General features: G+C 48.4%; 2 protein-coding genes across 3 annotated transcripts in view; both read left to right on the top strand.

Annotated features, from left to right (window-relative positions):
- Positions 1-818: 818 nt before the first annotated feature.
- Slc35g6 (solute carrier family 35 member G6) lies at positions 819-3,161 on the top strand. The gene is made up of 4 exons (XM_048366004.1): positions 819-886; positions 973-1,021; positions 1,169-1,186; positions 1,342-3,161. The coding sequence occupies exons 1-4, from the start codon at positions 819-821 to the stop codon at positions 2,353-2,355; spliced, it is 1,149 nt and encodes a 382-aa protein (XP_048221961.1). The 3' UTR covers positions 2,356-3,161.
- Positions 3,162-3,686: 525 nt separating this feature from the next.
- Positions 3,687-17,757, top strand: part of Polr2a (RNA polymerase II subunit A) — a 47,610-nt gene continuing 33,539 nt past the window's right edge. Inside the window, exons 1-14 of one of the 2 annotated variants that reach the window (XM_048365423.1) lie at positions 3,687-4,185; positions 9,780-9,912; positions 10,051-10,187; positions 10,284-10,457; positions 10,646-10,927; positions 11,264-11,425; positions 11,551-11,771; positions 11,999-12,131; positions 13,726-13,850; positions 13,977-14,187; positions 15,444-15,653; positions 15,739-15,907; positions 16,073-16,167; positions 16,553-16,756. In XM_048365423.1, the coding sequence (XP_048221380.1) occupies positions 4,093-4,185; positions 9,780-9,912; positions 10,051-10,187; positions 10,284-10,457; positions 10,646-10,927; positions 11,264-11,425; positions 11,551-11,771; positions 11,999-12,131; positions 13,726-13,850; positions 13,977-14,187; positions 15,444-15,653; positions 15,739-15,907; positions 16,073-16,167; positions 16,553-16,756 (2,349 nt within the window). In that variant the 5' untranslated portion in view covers positions 3,687-4,092. The remainder of the gene's footprint in view (positions 4,186-9,779; positions 9,913-10,050; positions 10,188-10,283; positions 10,458-10,645; positions 10,928-11,263; positions 11,426-11,550; positions 11,772-11,998; positions 12,132-13,725; positions 13,851-13,976; positions 14,188-15,443; positions 15,654-15,738; positions 15,908-16,072; positions 16,168-16,552; positions 16,757-17,757) is intronic. The other variant, XM_048365422.1, reaches the window with a different exon arrangement.

The following is a 17,757-nucleotide window of genomic DNA, read 5'->3' as shown; positions in this document are numbered from 1 at the left end:
GTGAACGAAAATACAGATGTTTTGGTGTGGCCTATTTGCACCAGCAAAACACCAGGTGGACTTAGACTCAAAAGAAACCGTCCTGAAACTCCAGAGAGACAATCTCAAGACTCTTCTCTGGTGCTGGAAAAATGAAAACAAACAAACAAAAACCCTCAGGAGTCAGCCCCTCAGAACTACTCTCCTTAAAACTGCCAGGTGCTGGTGGGTCATGCCTGTAATCTTTGCTAGGTAAGAAGCAGAGATCCGAGGATTTTTTTTTTTTTTGAAGCCAGCCCCAGCAGGAAGTCTGAGAGCCTCTTATCTCCAATTAACCAGCAAAAAGCCAAAAGTGGTGCTGTGGCTCAAGTGGTAGACTGCTAGCTAGCCTTGAGGGAAAAAAAAAAAAAAAAAAGCTTAAGGACAGGGCTGGGAATGTGGCCTAGTGGTAGAGTGCTTGTCTAGCACGCATGAAGCCCTGGGTTCAATTCTCAGCACCACATAAACAGGAAAAAGCCAGAAGTGGCACTGTGGCTCAAAAGGTAGAATGCTACCTTGAGCAAAAAGAAGCCAGGGTCAGTGCTTGGGCTCAGGACTGGCACCTCCCCCCCAAAAAACAACAACAAACCTTTATGAAATAAGGTGAGACATAAGCTAATTTAAAGCCAAAGAAACATCATCACTAAGTTATAACGAGAAAGAGGGGGAAAAAGAATCAGACAAACTGAAGTCACAGGGACAGATATAAAACACAGAGTTGGAATTAATGAGAAAACAGGCCCACCCTCTTCAGGAAGGTTCCAGGGGAAGAACCCCACCCCCACTCCAACCAGGTCACAATGACTGGAGCTTTGAGGGGCTCAGGCCCCCCTGAGGCAGGAGGAGAGAGGAAGTCCAAGGAAAGATGGTGAGTATGGGGAAACAGAGGGCACAGAAAGGGCAACACTGATCCTGGTCATCCTCCTTTCCCCTTCTCCCCTAAACACTTCCCAGTAGTCTTAGAGATACCCACAAACACAATACCCAGAAGTCTCTAGAGCTTGTGATATCAGATACACCACACTGAAGCTGCCCTCACTTGCTCAAGCCAACAGAACATTCTTTTTGGTTATTGTTTTTTCCCTCTCAGGAACAACCTGCCCAGAAAAACATGATGCTCCAGGACTGTTCACTCCCTACTTCCTCCTAGATGCTTAAGGCCTACATGGTACCATGTAATCTATCTTTCAGGCCCTTTCTAGTGCCTACAAGTTCCTCTACTATCCCACAGACAGAATTTCAGATCAAAGTCTAGCATTTAAGCTGCCCTAAATTCCCCAGACTGTAACTGCCCTCATGTTTTAGTTCCTTTCTCCTTAACAGGCTGGCAGTCACCCCTACTTCAACCTGCCTGACTTCACCCAGCCATCACCATCTTCCAGTCCGCCCGGCCTCCCTTCGAACCAGCGCTGCCGGCCCTCCGATGCCACCAAAGGCCTGCTTGTAGCCCTGCTGGGTGGGGGCCTGCCTGCTGGCTTTGTGGGTCCTTTCTCCCGTATGGCTTACCAGGCTTCCCACTTGCCCTCACTGGAGCTGCTCATCTGTAGATGCCTCTTCCACCTTCCCATTGCCCTGCTACTTAAGCTTCGTGGTGACCCTCTCCTAGGACCACCTGATTTCCGGGGGCGGGCCTTCCTCCATGCTCTGCTCAATGTCCTCAGCATCGGATGTGCCTACAGTGCAGTTCAGGTGGTGCCTGCTGGCAATGCTGCCACAGTTCGTAAAGGTTCTTCCACCGTGTGCTCTGCCCTGCTCGCACTTTGCCTCGAGAGCCAGGGTCTCAGCGGCTATGACTGGTGTGGCCTGTTGGGCAGCACCTTGGGACTGATCATTATTGTGGGACCTGGACTAGGGACACTGCAGGAGGGAACCACCGGCCTCTACACAGCCCTGGGCTATGTGCTAGCTTTCCTGGGAGGCCTGGCCTTGTCGCTGGGGCTTCTGGTCTACCGTTCCCTGCACTTCCCCTCCTGCCTACCCACAGTGGCCTTCCTATTTGGCTTGGTGGGGTTAATTGGCTGTGTGCCAGGACTGTTTGTGCTGCAGACCCCCGTGCTACCTAATGATCCTCTGAGTTGGAGCTGTGTGGGGGCAGTAGGGATCCTTGCCTTGGTCTCCTTTGTGTGTGTGAGCTATGCAGTCACCAAGGCCCACCCAGCTCTGGTGTGCGCTGTCCTGCACTCTGAGGTAGTGGTGGCCCTCATGCTGCAGTATTATGTGCTCTATGAGACTGTGGCACCTTCTGACATCATGGGAGCAGGAGTTGTGTTGGGTAGCATTGCCATCATCACCGCCCAGAACCTCAGCTGTGAGAAGCAAGGGCAGGTGGAAGAGTGAGATCGAACTTGAGAGTCTGGGGACTTTGGGGGGGCAGGGGTAAATAGGAGAGACGAATACAAACATGGGAGAACAAGTGCCTGGAAAAGAACTGATATGGGGATTCAAGTGTGACTGGGGACTTGGTGGAGAGGGATACCTGGAAGATGGAAAACAAGTATGGGATCCAAGGGATAGGGCATCTCATCTGGGCCTTGGGAATCCCGACATAACTAAGGAGTGTTCTTAGTTACAAGGGGTCGAGGCAGGCTAGCTGTGGGCCATGGGGAGAATTTCCCTGGGCAGCAGAAAGACGAGCAATGGGGCTGGAGTGTGCAGGTGGTCAGGCAGCTAGGCGGCAGCTGCTGGGGGGAGGGGAGGACGGTTTTCCTCCCTCGTGGCGCCCCCCCCCCCATGGTGACGTGACACTAACATCAAACAAGGATCACTGGATATTTGGCTAGGCAGTGGGTGTCATCTCTCTTTGCCAGGAGAGTGGAAGTCCTACATGGCTCTTCCTGGAGAATCCCTTGGGATCCCCGCCTCCCAGTCGGTGGAGGCTTTCCTAAGTGTACCGATTCCTCGGTCCCTAACGTTCCTAGGACTTTCGCATCCCTCCCAGGGCTAATCTGTTTTTCCCCCGCGGTAGTAGCGGTCCCGTGATCTCTCCAGGACAGCAGCCAGCCGTCCTTCCACAAAGCAGGCTCCAGAGCTGACGCTTCTCCGAGCGGCTCAGACTGGGTGATGGGGTCCGAGGCTCGGTACAATCACTCCAGCAGAGTCCAGATGTCCACTGATCCCCCCCGGAGGTCGCTCGACAACCAGCGGCTACTTCCGGACCAGCGGTTGGATTCGCCATCTTGATCTTCTTATGCATATTCAGCGGGGAGACTGAATATTCATGACCAACGGCGGCCCCGCCCCCAGGCCTTCCCCTGGTATCAGCTCGAGAAGACCCGGCCGGCCCCGCCTCCACCACCGATTCGTAGAACAGACCATTTTCTACCAGGGGGGAGGGGAGAATGATGATTTTTTTTTTAACTGAAGATTAAACCTTACTCTAAAGTAGAATAAAGGTGGCCTAACTTTATCCTCGATTTTCCAAACAGCCTATGGCAGTATGAAATGGGAGCTAGCGAGGGGAACCGGCGGGATTAGGAAAACTCCCCTCCGGTTATTTCAAAAGGTCACCCAACCCAGGGAGCCGCGGAGGGAGGATCAACGACTCCAGCGCGCGCTCCGTGCAGGCCGGCGCGGTCGGCCCCGTAGCGCAAGGGAGGGCGGGAAAGGAAGGGGCGGGGGAAAGACGGGGGCGAGTCTATAAAAGGCGTCATTCGGCCGGTTCGCTCCTCAGAAGCGCCGAGAGCGCGGCCGGGACGGTTGGAGAAGAAGGCGGCTCCCGGAAGGGGGAGAGACAAACTGCCGTAACTTCTGCCGTTCAGGAGCCCGGTTACTTATTTATTCATTACCCCTTTTCCTCCTTCTCCCCCCACCCCCAAAACCTTCTCCTTTCCCCGCTCTTTTTTTTTTTTCTTCTTGGGAACTGAAAAACCTCCGCCAAGGGGTGGAAAGGTTCCTTTCGCTCCTCCTTTCGTTTCTCCGTCTCCTTCCCTTCCCCCCTTCCCTTCTCGGGCCTTTTCCTCCCAGCTTGGGGAGGTCCTTCCCGCTGGCCGCCCCGACGGGATCTGAGTACCTAGGCGGAGGTGGCGCAGGCTTTTTGTAGCGAGGTTTGCGCCTGCGCACCACGCCCGCCTCACCATGCACGGGGGTGGCCCCCCCTCCGGGGACAGCGCATGCCCGCTGCGCACCATCAAGAGAGTGCAGTTCGGAGTCCTGAGTCCAGACGAGCTGGTAAGCTGTGCCGCCGCCTCGCCGCTGTTCCTTAGGAAACTTGGCTCGGGTCGCTGCTTATGGGTGGCCTGCCGAGAGGATTGGATTGATGGCGCCGAGGCCTTGCGAGGTCTAGCCTCGAGGTTGCCAAAGTGAAATGTTGAAACGATTTAAGCGAGCTTAGCTCCCTGCCCAAGGTCTGTTTAGGGCAGAGAGAGGGCTACCAATTCTTTCTTTTAGAATAACCGACATTCAATGAGTTGAGTCAAGTCCTTGGGGCCCTTTACAAATTTCATTAGTAAGCCAACCTCAGTTTTTACCTTCCTCCCACTACAAATATTTATTAAATGCCTGTTAGGTGACAGTTAACACGGCAGGCGGTGGGGGATAGATACACTGCTGAACAAGACAAACAAGGGCAGCCTCTTCGAGCACTTGTTGAGAAAGGGAAGAAAAGACAGACAATACACAAGGTTAAATGAACAAAGCAGTTAATGGCAAATGCCTTGAATAAAATGAAAGGAGGTGATGTTAGAGAATTATCACTAGGGTGGAACTACTCAGTTTTTGCTTTTCCATTTCTTTAAAGCATCAATGTATTGCACAAGGAGTTTGTTTTGACATAGGTATTTGTGCATAGGATGTACCTTGTTCAAACTCACTTCCCTCACTCACATCCCACCTCCACCATGGGGCTACTTTAAATGAGATGGTGTCAAAGTCTGGGAAGGCCTGAGAAAGTGTCATTATTCAAATGGAAAGAAGCAGCTTGTCATCTAAGCCACGTATTCTAGGGCAAGTAGTTTTTTTTTGTTTTTTGTTTTTTGAGAGGAAACAAGTGCAAAAGGCCTGGTGGGGAAATTAAGTTGGTATGCTGTAGAGGGTGGAAAAGGCCAGTGTCACTGAGGTTCAGTGGGTGTGTGTGACAGCTGGAGCCATGGGGTATTGTAAGTTATTGTAGAGGGTCAATATTCTGTTCTCAGTAGGAAGCTATTGGACAGTTATGAGCAGGAGACAACTTAATGTACACATGCATTATACATATAATGTATGCTACTATAGTTGCTCTGTGGAAAACTGGGGACAGCACTTGGGAGGCTGAATTAAAAGGATTGTTGCTTCAAGGCCAGGCTGAACTACAAAGCCAGGCCCTGTCTACAAAACAACCCAAAATTTAAGGAAACAAAGAGAAAGATGTTAAGGATAAATGCAAGGGAGACGACTGAGGAGGACAATCTAGTGCAGAGCTTTTGGTGACTTGGAATTTGTGTTTTTTCCTTTGAGCTAACAGGACAGCAGAGAGAACCACTGTTTTTTGAGTGGAGGCATTTTTTTTTGTTAGAGGAGAAGGCTCAGTTGTGTTAGGCTGACTTTGTACTATATAACACAGAATAAATTCCAAATAATGTTAATATTAAAATAAAATAATGTAAAGTACCAGAGAAATACAGAATTGGGGGACTGATGCCAGATGCAGCAACCCTTACTAATAATTAAGTGACATTAAGTTTTACTATATAAACATAGGAGCCACTTTTGTTTATTGGAGGATCAAAGCTTAAAAAATAAGAAAACAAACAAAACAAAATAAGAAACAGTATTTGCAGTGTGATAAAGCTAAATGGTTTTCCCCTCTCCTTGATTCTAGGCAAGATAAAGTCACATGCTAGGCAAGTGTTCACTATATCTTCAGCCCTTGGGTTTTATTTTATTTTAGTTTGCCAGTCCTGGGGCTTAGACTCAGGGCCTGAGCATTGTCCTTGGCTTCTTTTTGCTCAAGGCTAGCTCTCTGCCACTTGAGCCACAGCGCCACTTCCGGCTTTTTCTATATATGTGGTGCTGAGGAATGAAACCCAGGGTTTCATGTATATGAGGCAAGCCCTTTTGCCACTAGGCCATATTCCCAGTCCTCTGAACCCAGGTTTTTATTTTATTTATTTATTTATTTATTTATTGGCCAGTCCTGGGCCTTGGCCTCAGGGCCTGAGCACTGTCCCTGGCTTCTTTTTTGCTCAAGGCTAGCACTCTGCCACTTGAGTCACAGCACCACTTCTGGCCAGTTTCTGTATATGTGGTGCTGGGGAATCGAACCCAGGGCTTCAAGTATATGAGGCAAGCGCTCTTGCCACTAGGCCATATCCCCAGTCCTATTTATTTATTTTTTTTGGCCAGTCCTGGGCCTTGAACTCAGGGCCTGAGCACTGTCCCTGGCTTCCTTTTTGCTCAAGGCTAGCACTCTGCCACTTGAGCCACAGTGCCACTTCTGGCCGTTTTCTGTATATGTGGTGCTGGGGAATTGAACCCAGGGCCTCATGTATACGAGGCAAGCTCTCTTGCCACTAGGCCATATCCCCAGCCCCAAAATTCCAGAAGATTTTTTTTTTTTTTTTGCCAGTCCCGGGGCTTGGACTCAGGGCCTGAGCACTGTCCCTAGCTTTTTTGCTCAAGGCTAGCACTCTGCCACTTGAGCCACAGTGCCACTTCTGGCCATATTCTATATATATGGTGCTGGGGAACCGAACCCAGGGCTTCATGTATACGTGGCAAGAGTGCTTATTCCCAGCCCTCCTGAACCCAGGTTTTTATACAGGGTAAGTACACAGACCACCAGTCCACCACTGAGCTACACCCCCAACCCTGTAGACCCTGAGGAAGAGTGTGTGCTGCCTGTAGGGTCTCTGGTCCAGTTTTGGAGTGGCTGGAAGTAGAATTAGTCATTGGGACTTGTTGAGCATAGACTGAGGAGAGGTAGGTGTGAAAAGTGTTGAGGATGGTTATCCTTAGGCTTCTTATGTTGTGTCTGTTCTGGTGGCCACATTTCATGTCTTTTTTTTCTGATCCTATGGCTTGAACTCAGTGTCTGGGTGCTGTTCCTGAATTTTTGTGCTCAAGGCTAATGCTCTACCTCTAGAGCCATACCTTTACTTCTATCTTGTTTGTTAGTTTATTGGAGATGAAGCATACAGGCTTTCTTGCCCAGGCTGGCTTTGAACCATGACTCTGAGATCTTAGCTTCCTGAGTAGGTAGGATTATAGGCATGAGCCATTGCCCAGCTGTTTCTGCTTTTCTTTTCAAGTTTTATTCACTGTGAGCAAATCTTCATATTTCTCATAGGACACAAAGCAGCAGCTGGTGAAATGTAGCCTTGTGAATGTGTGATTACACATTGGCCTATCTCCTTGAGATGTCATTATACCTTCTTCTTCAACTAAAGGACCTTATACTTGGCTTTCTTGCCTATAGCTAGTGTTCTACCACTTGAGATACACTTGCACTCCAGCATTTTGCTGGTTTATTAGAAATGGAGTTTCATGGACTTTTCAGTCCGGACTGGCTTTAAACCATGATTCTCGAGGTCTCAGTCTCTTTAGTGCCTAGGATTACAGGCATGAGCCACCAGCACTTGGCTCTGGTGAATAGTGGCCATTTATTGAGCACCTGTTGTATCCTGGGCTTAACCATGCCTGATTTAAACCCAGGTCCTGGCCCCACCTTTCTGGGGATTCCAACTGTTCATTTCTGTTCTACCAAACTCTCTAGCACATCCTAGCACATCCATCTGCATGTGGAAGTATTAAGGCAATTCAGGTCTAAAATTCAGAAAAGGAATAAATGGTAACGAGCCAAAACTATCTGAATGCTTTGTGATCGAGAGGAATTGAAGAAGAGTTGGCAGGGTATGTTTGGGGCATCATCCCTGGATTATTAATGTAGGTTGCAGATGCAGAGAGGTTCCTGCCAGAGGCACAGATTCATGGACTCTTTGGTTTTAGTTTTGTTGCCAGTCTTGGGGCTTGAACTCAGGGCCTGAGCACTGTCCCTGTCTTCTTTTTGCTCAAGGCTAGCTCTCTGCCACTTAAGCCACAGCGCCACTTCCGGCTTTTTCTATATATATGTGGTGCTGAGGAATTGAACCCAGGGCTTCATGTATTTGAGGCAAGCACTTTACCACTAGGCCATATTCCCAGCCCCTGATTCATGGACTCTTGTTTCAGTTTGAGAGAAGAAATAAAGCATCCTTCCCTTGCCCTTCCTCCAAAAGAACAATCTTTCTTTTCTTCATTTTTGTAGTTAAATCTTATAGATTTTAATGACCTAGCGTTTATCCTACAGGGAAGTCTGGGGTTCGGTTGTAGAGGTAAGCAGTTTTTATAGTTCAGTGCCTACATTCTAGTATAACTCCCACTCCCCAGATTCATATAGCATTTGGAACTGGCTTTTTGACTTGTGATACTTAATTGCCATTTTCAGAGTTATAAGTGTACCGGTCTCTCCAGTCTCCTCATTCCAAGTTAAACACAGGTTTTTGTTTGTTTGTTTTGTTTTGTTTTTGTTTTTTTGTGGGTCATTGGGCTTGAACTCTGGGCCTGGCTGCTGTCCCTGAGCTCTTCAGCTCAAGGCTGAGGGCTCTACCACAGTGCCACTTCCAGTTTTCTGGTGGTTAATTGGAGATCAGAGTCTCATGGACTTTTCTGCACGGTCTTGCTTTGAATAGCGATCCTCAGGTCTCTGCCTCCTGAGTAGCTAGGATTACAGGTGTGAGCCACCAGTGTCTGGCTAAACACAGTTTTTTTTTTTTTTGGCCAGTCCTGGGGCTTGGACTCAGGGCCTGAGCACTGTCTGTCCCTGGCTTCTTTTTGCTCAAGGCTAGCACTCTGCCACTTGAGCCACAGCGCCACTTCTGGCCATTTTCTGTATATGTGGTGCTGGGGAATTGAACCTAGGACCTCATGTATACGAGGCAAGCACTCTTGCCACTAGGCCATATCCCCAGCCGTAAACACAGTTCTTATATAAGTAATTTAGGGGTTCCTTCCTTCCTCCCTTCCTCGTCCTGGGGCTTGAACTCAGTACCTGGGCACTGTCCCTGATCTTTTTTGCTCAAGTCTAGTGCTCTACTACCTGAGCCACAGCTCCATTTTTTGGTTTATTTGGTGGTTAGTTAGGATGAGTATCACATGGGGCTGGGGATATAGCCTAGTGGCAAGAGTGCCTGCCTCAGATACATGAGGCCCTAGGTTCGATTCCCCAGCACCACATATACAGAAAACGGCCAGAAGCGGCGCTGTGGCTCAAGTGGCAGAGTGCTAGCCTTGAGCAAAAAGAAGCCAGGGACAGACAGTGCTCAGGCCCTGAGTCCAAGGCCCAGGACTGGCCAAAAAAAAGAGTATCACAGACTTTCTCTGTTTGAGCTGGCTTCAAACTGATCCTCAGATCTTAGTTAGCCTCTTGATTACAGGCATGAGCCACTAGTGCCCAGACTTTTTTCTTTTTTTTTTCTTTGTGTGTACTGGAGCTGAAATTCAGAGCCTCAATCTCTTGGCTCAGCTTTTTTCTCTCACTGATGATGCTCTGCTACTTGAGAAACTCTTCTAATTCTGACTTTTTACTGGTTAATTGGGAGATAAGTCTTGCCAGGCTTTTTACTGGTTAATTGGAGATGAGCCAGCCCAGGCTGGCTCTGAACCTTGATCCTCAGGTCTCAGCCTCTTGAGTACTAGGATTGTAGGTAAGAGCCACCATCACCTTATAGCTTTCTTACAGCTTTAGCTAGGAAGGCTAGAAAGAAACTAGAAATCCTATTTAGTTGTTACTGGACTTCTATTTTCTACAGAAACGGATGTCTGTGACAGAGGGTGGTATAAAATATCCAGAAACCACCGAGGGAGGCCGTCCCAAGCTTGGGGGGCTGATGGATCCCAGGCAAGGAGTGATTGAGCGGACTGGTCGCTGCCAGACATGTGCAGGTAAATGCCAGGGACCAGAAAGGTCTCAAAGGGAAGGATAGAGGCTTGGGTTATTAATGGGCTGGTGTAGAAACCTGGAGAGATAGTCTGCAGTGATGGGGAGCTAGGAGGAAAATAACAAGATGTGTGTTTTCATAGGAAACATGACAGAGTGTCCTGGCCACTTTGGCCACATTGAACTGGCCAAGCCTGTATTTCATGTGGGGTTTCTGGTGAAAACAATGAAGGTCTTACGCTGTGTCTGCTTCTTCTGCTCCAAACTGCTTGTGGACTCGGTGAGTAGGGCATGGGCCCCAGCTTAGGGGAGGGAGTCTCCTGACTGGGGAAACAAGGGGACAAACCCAATTGACCATGCTTTGCTTTGTCCCCAGAACAATCCTAAAATCAAGGACATTCTGGCCAAGTCCAAGGGACAGCCCAAGAAGCGACTCACACATGTGTATGACCTTTGCAAGGGCAAAAACATCTGCGAGGGCGGGGAGGAGATGGACAACAAATTCGGTGTGGAACAGCCTGAGGGCGATGAGGATCTGACCAAAGAGAAGGTGACTGGGAATGGCAGACACTGGGGGACGGAGAGGGCTGGAAGAGATCATAGTGGCCTAGAGGGAGGGCTAGAGGATGCTGCGGAAAGGTCAGGAAACCAGAAGGACGCAGAAGAGCAGAAAGAGCTGGCCTTGTGTGGCAGAAGTGGCTTGGCATGGAGGAGCTGATGATCCTCTTGTCTCTGAAGGGCCATGGTGGCTGTGGGCGGTACCAGCCCCGAATTCGGCGCTCAGGACTGGAGCTGTATGCTGAATGGAAGCATGTTAATGAAGACTCCCAGGAGAAGAAGATCTTGCTGAGTCCAGAGCGAGTGCATGAGATCTTCAAGCGCATCTCAGATGAAGAGTGTTTTGTGCTAGGCATGGAGCCCCGCTATGCCCGGCCTGAATGGATGATTGTCACAGTGTTGCCAGTGCCCCCTCTTTCAGTGCGGCCTGCTGTAGTGATGCAGGGCTCTGCTCGAAACCAGGTCAGTGGCTCTAGGACTGCCTTTTGGGTGGAGGGTTAGGAATCTAAAAGGGAGAGGTCCTTAAAGGGTGTCATGTGCTAAGGGACAGGTGTATAGTTCTGACATGGAAAGTAAGGACCCTGTCACCTGCTGGCTGTATGACCTTTAAGGGGGCCTGTAGCATGGTTAAATCTTACAGGGGGCTTCAATATTGGTAAAATGAGAGTAAGCAGGCCTGCCCCTGACTCCTAGTATGGTGTGAAGAGGAGAGCTCCTCCAGTATGTGCTTGGCAAATGCCAGCTTAAGAATCCATTTGGTGGTGGCTGCACATTGATGATACTGACTTCCCACCTCAGGATGACTTGACTCACAAACTGGCTGACATTGTGAAGATCAACAATCAGCTGCGACGCAATGAGCAGAACGGTGCGGCTGCCCATGTCATCGCAGAGGACGTGAAGCTCCTCCAGTTCCATGTGGCCACCATGGTGGACAATGAGCTGCCCGGCTTGCCCCGCGTGCGTCTGCACACTCCTGCCCCAGTGGATAGGAGCCTGGGTGGGGGCCAGCACGAGGCCTGAGTGCTCTGGAGGAAGGCCCAGCACTGATTGCTGGGTTGCCTCCTGGTCATGTTTCCTCACAGGCCATGCAGAAGTCTGGACGTCCCCTCAAATCCTTGAAGCAGCGTCTAAAGGGCAAGGAAGGCCGGGTGCGAGGGAACCTGATGGGCAAGCGAGTGGACTTCTCAGCCCGCACTGTCATCACTCCCGATCCCAACTTGTCCATTGACCAGGTTGGCGTGCCTCGCTCCATTGCTGCCAACATGACCTTTGCAGAGATCGTCACCCCCTTCAACATCGACAGGTTTGTCCCAGTCCAAAGCTCTGCCCAGAGTGGTGGGTGTTGGGGGTAGAGCCAATGGCCTCAGTGAAGCGGAGAGAGGGGTGGAATGTGACCTTCATCTGGGGAAGAGGACTTGGTGTGAGGAGGAGGAGGAGTATTAAAGTTGAGAGATTTGGCTTCCACTTGGGGCTTTAGGGCAACAGAGGCTCTTTGGGTATCATTTTGTTCAAAATACTTTTTCCTCCTAGACTACAGGAGCTGGTACGCAGGGGGAACAGCCAGTACCCAGGAGCCAAGTATATCATCCGAGACAATGGCGATCGAATTGACCTGCGTTTCCACCCCAAACCCAGTGACCTTCACCTGCAGACAGGCTATAAGGCATGTAACACCAGGGCGCTGTGTGTGTGTGTGTGCGTGTGCATGCACGCACACATGCACACATGTCTTGTCAGTATTGAGGCCTTAAACTTAGGGCCATTGTACTCTGCCTTAGCTTTTTCACTTAAGGCTGCTCCTCTACAACTTAAATCACACCTCCACTTCGTGTGTGTGGTGTGTGTGTATGTGCACGCGCGCACGTGCTGGTCCTGAGGCTTAAACTCAGATCTGGGCGCTGTCCCTGAAATTTTTTGCCCAAGGCTAGTGTGCTACTACTTGAGCCACTGCTGGCTTTTTGGTGATAAATTGGAGTTAACAGTGCCATGGGCTTTCCTGCCTGGACTAGCTTTGAGCCATGATCCTCAGGTCTCCTGAGTAGCTAGAATTATAGGAGTAAGCCACCAGAGCCTGGCTTAGGCCAGGTTTTCTTTTGTCACTGGAGCACTAGACCTTCTGGAATGGGAGCTGACCATCAGTAACTATTGTTCATTAGGATCCGATCTTGTGAATGTCTTCTTAAAAGGCTTCTACTAGGCTGGGAATATGGCCTAATGGCAAGAGTGTTTACCTTGTATACATGAAGCCCTGGGTTCGATTCCTCAGCACCACATATATACAAAAAGGCCAGAGACAGCGCCCAGGCTCTGAGTCGAAGCCCCAGGACTGGCAAAAAAAAAAAAAAAAGCTTCTACTGTCCCAGGTGTGCTGTAATTGCTAGCCACTGGCATCAGGGTGTGGGGGTTACAGCCCAGGGGCAAGGGAAGAGGGAGGGACCCATGCAGAAAACTTCACATTTGTTGTTTTCTTCTCAGACTGAGTTCTTTGACGTTGGTGGGTACTACATTTTAATACTACCCAATCTATAAGGGACTCAGGTACATTGTTATTTAATTCTTAGCATACTTTCTTCACTGAACCCTTTTCTTTTTTGTTCCAAGACTGGAACTTGAACTTATTACCAGGTGCTTTTGCTCGTTGGCTAGCACTCTACCGATGATGCTACACCTCCAACTCCAATGTGGGGTTTGTTTTGGTCGTGGACTTGAACTCAGGGCCTGGGCACTGTCCCTGAGTTTCAGTGCTCTTACCACTTGGAGCCACAGTGTCACTTCCAGTTTTCTGGTGGTTAATTTGAGATAAGAGTCTCATAGACTTTCCTGCCCAGGCTGGCTTTGAATGGTGATCCTCAGATCTCATCCTCCTGAGTAGCTAGGATTATACCAGTGCCCAACTCAGTGTTTTCTTTTCTTTTTTCTTTGTCAGTCCTGGGGCTTGAACTCAGAGCCTGAGCACTGTCCCTGGCTTCTTTTTGCTCAATGCTAGCACTCTGCCACTTGAGCCACAGAGCCACTTCTGGCCTTTTCTATATATGTGGCGCTGAGGAATTGAACCCAGGGCTTCATGTATACAAGGCGAGCACTCTTGCCACTAGGCCATGTTCTCAGCTCCCAATGTTTCTTTTGAAACTTTATTTCACTGTTTCCAGGTTGGCCTTCAACTTACTATCTTGTTTCAGATTCCCGAGGGCAGGGATAACAGGTGTGTGCTGCGATGCCTAACCAATTGAGCTTTTTTCTGTACCTTGCCTCCTTAGGTGGAACGGCACATGTGTGATGGAGACATTGTTATCTTCAATCGTCAGCCAACTTTGCATAAAATGTCCATGATGGGGCATCGGGTTCGCATCCTTCCCTGGTCTACTTTTCGTCTGAATCTTAGGTCAGTTCCTGGCTGAGGGAAACAGGCTGGAAGGGAAGCAAGTCAAGATGGAGCAGGCTGGGCTGCTCATTAAATGTCACTGAGGACTTCTTCCAAACTCTGAATAAATTCCCTCTTTCACTGCAGTGTGACAACTCCATACAATGCAGACTTTGATGGAGATGAGATGAACTTGCACCTGCCACAGTCTTTGGAGACTAGAGCAGAGATCCAGGAATTAGCCATGGTGCCTCGAATGATTGTCACACCCCAAAGCAATCGACCAGTCATGGGTATTGTGCAGGACACACTCACCGCAGTACGCAAATTCACAAAGAGAGACGTCTTTTTGGAGCGGGTGTGTAGTCCAGCAGTCTGCCGGGGTGGGCAGTTAAGAGGGGTCTCTGGGATGGTATGGGGAGGTCAGGAGGAAGAACTAATTTTTTTTTCTTCTTCTTCTTCATCCTATTTGAACTTACCTGGTAAGGTAGAAAGTGCTTAGGAAAGATCAGAGGCCGGGCTGGGAATATGGCCTAGTGGTAAAGTGCTTGCCTCATATACATGAACCCCTGGCTTCGATTCTTCAGCACCACATATATAGGAAAGGCCAGAAGTGGCACTCAAGTGGTAGAGTGCTAACCTTGAGCAAAAAGAAGCCAGGGACAGTGCTCAGGGCCTGAGCACTGGGCTCCAGGACTAGCAAAAAAAAAAAAGATTGGAGGCCAAAAATATGGCTCCAGGACTAGCAAAAAAAAATATATATATATATGGCTTTCGGTCCCTATTTAATTTCTTGAAATTATATGTGATTTCAAGTATTGTTATAAAATAAAGGTGAAGAGAAAATAAATGAACCCATGTTAAGATTTTGTCTCTTTACCTTCACATCCCTATTTTCTCCCACTCTCCCTCCCTCCCTCCTCTCCTTTCTTCCCTCCCTCTCTCCCTTCTTTGTGTTAGTCTTGGGGCTTGAACTCAGGGCCCTGGTGCTGTTGCTGGGCTCTTTTGCTCAAGGCTAATGTTCTACCACTTGAACCACAGGTCCACTAAAATCTTTTTTTGTGTGGTTAATTGGAGATAACAGTCTCATATACTTTACTTTCTTGCCTAAACTCTCTTTGAACTGTGATCCTCAGATTTAAGAACTCCTGAGTAGCTAGGACTATAGATAAGAGCCACCTACCCAGCAATGATTTTTTCTTTAAGCTAGCCTATGTTAATTGTATAAGCAGTTATATTCTGCCTTTTTTTTTTTTTTTTTGGCCAGTCCTGGGCCATGAACTCAGGGCCTGAGCACTGTCCCTGCCTTCCTTTTGCTGAAGGCTAGCACTCTGCCACTTGAGCCACAGCACCACTTCTGGCCGTTTTCTACATGTGTGGTGCTGGGGAATCGAACCCAGGGCTTCAAGTATATAAGGCAAGTTCTCTTGCCCCTAGGCCATATTCCCAGCCATTCTGACTTTTTTTTTAACTGAAAGTTTAGAAGACACTTTCTGGCATCCTTTTTAGCTCCCAAATGGGTTTTCTTCCTTGGGCAGGGAGTCTTCCCAACATTCTCTTCACTTGTGAGACCTGCAGTCTGACTTTGCATCTTTCTTGATATTTGTCTCATAGGGTGAAGTGATGAACCTTCTAATGTTTCTGTCTACATGGGATGGGAAGGTTCCACAGCCAGCCATCCTTAAGCCCCGGCCCCTATGGACCGGCAAACAGATCTTCTCCCTCATCATACCTGGCCACATCAATTGTATCCGTACCCACAGCACCCATCCTGATGACGAAGACAGTGGCCCTTATAAACACATCTCTCCTGGGGACACGAAGGTGGGGACTGGTTTCTGCACATGTGGGGCCAGGATTTGGATTTGAACTTGAGAAACCAGAACAAAGCTTTGGTGCTTGTCCACAGGTAGTGGTGGAGAATGGGGAGCTGATCATGGGCATTCTATGTAAGAAGTCTCTTGGTACCTCAGCTGGCTCCCTGGTCCACATTTCCTACCTTGAGATGGGTCATGACACCACTCGCCTCTTCTACTCCAACATTCAAACTGTCATTAACAACTGGCTCCTCATTGAAGGCAAGTATGGTGGGCTCTCCTAAACCCTCCCTTAGCACTCTCTCAGGAATCCACTTCTTCCTCTTGTTTTTCTACTCCTTACTCTTTTCTTCCTTGGATTTGTTGCCCCTTCATCTCATCACTTAGGAGTCCAGATACGGTGCTGATGTTTCTCTTTCCCTCTAGGTCATACCATTGGCATTGGGGACTCTATTGCTGATTCTAAGACTTACCAAGACATTCAGAACACTATTAAGAAGGCTAAACAGGATGTAATAGAGGTAAGAGGGAAGGCTGGGAAGAGAAGAAAAGGCTCTGAAGAACTTTGGACTTTAACATCAATAAGAGCAGAATGAGCTGGGTGCTGGTGGCTCATACCTGTAATCCTAGCTACTCAGGAGGATGAGATCTGAGGATTGGTGTTCAAAGCCAGCCCAGGCAGGAAAGTTTATGAGACTTTTATCTCTAATTAATCACCAGAAAACCGGAAGTGGTGTCGTGACTCCAAGTGGCAGAGCACTAGCCTTAAGCAAAATTGCTCAGGGACAGCGCCCAGGCCCTGAGTTCAAGCCCCAGGACTGACACACAGAAAATAAAAGCAAAGTGGATGTTTGAAGTAGGGGAATAGAGCAGGGATTGATGTCTCACTGAAATTTTGGCTTCCAGGTCATTGAAAAGGCTCATAACAATGAGCTGGAGCCCACTCCAGGGAATACCCTGCGTCAGACATTTGAGAATCAGGTGAATCGCATTCTCAACGATGCCCGAGACAAAACTGGCTCCTCGGCCCAGAAATCTCTGTCTGAATATAACAACTTTAAGTCTATGGTGGTGTCTGGTGCTAAAGGATCCAAGATCAACATCTCCCAGGTGAGGAACCATGCCTTTCCAGACAGGCCACATCGAAATCTGAAGGAGGAGTGTAGAAGGAGGTCAGTGTATAGGGGAATATAGAATATTGGAAACTATTGGTATTTTCTTGCAGTGCTAAGGATTGGACCCAGAATTTTTAAATTAAGTACTTGTATTAGGAGGTTACAATCCACAAGTCAGGTTATGAGTACAATGCTTCTTGGTCAGTGTCACCCCTTCCTTTGTTCTCCCACATTTTCTGTCATCCGTACCCTCAAGTTACATAGTTTATTTTTTTGTTTTGTTTTGTTTTTTTGCCAGTCCTGGGGCTTGAAATCAGGGCCTTGAGCACTGTCCCTGACTTCTTTTTGCTCAAGGCTAGCACTCTACCACTTGAGCCACAGCGCCACTTCCAGCTTTTTTTATATATGTGGTGCTGAGGAATTGACCCCAGGGCTTCATGTATACGAGGCGAGCACTTTATCACTAGGCAATACTCCCAGCCCCCATAGTTTGTTTTTAATCATGTACATTAAATATAATGACTACATTTGTTCACCCTTCTTCCCTCCATTCTGTGTCCTCTCCCCATCCCCCAAAAAGGCTGTTTTCTGGTATTTCTTTTCATAAACAGTACTTTAGTTGTTTAGAAGAGTTAGACCTTTGAATTCTTCCTCAAAAGAATAACTTTCAGTTTATGTATAAATGCATCAAAAAAACTGTATGTGTGGAGCTGGGGATATGGCCTGGTGGCAAGAGTGCTTGCCTCGTATACATGAGGCCCTGGGTTCGATTCCCCAGCACCACATATACAGAAAACGTCCAGAAGTGGCACTGTGGCTCAAGTGGCAGAGTGCTAGCCTTGAGCAAAAAAAAAAGAAGCCAGGGACAGTGCTCAGGCCCTGAGTCCAAGCCCCAGGACTGGCCAAAAAACAAAACAAAACAAAAACTGTTATGTGTTATCATGCATAGTTGCATTTTAGATCTCTCTTACAATGGAATTCTTATTCTCAAGGCTT

Source organism: Perognathus longimembris, chromosome 17 (genome assembly GCF_023159225.1).
Source record: "Perognathus longimembris pacificus isolate PPM17 chromosome 17, ASM2315922v1, whole genome shotgun sequence".
In the NCBI taxonomy this organism is placed as follows: domain Eukaryota; kingdom Metazoa; phylum Chordata; class Mammalia; order Rodentia; family Heteromyidae; genus Perognathus; species Perognathus longimembris.
Note: the sequence above shows the minus strand (reverse complement) of the source record. Positions and strands in the feature narration are given on the sequence as shown.

Coding starts and splice junctions, on each gene's coding strand:
- Slc35g6 (XM_048366004.1), top strand. CDS start 819: ATGACTGGAGCTTTGAGGGGCTCAGGCCCCCCTGAGGCAGGAGGAGAG. Junction 887..972: donor AGGAAGTCCAAGGAAAGATG/GTGAGTATGGGG, acceptor AACACTTCCCAG/TAGTCTTAGAGATACCCACA.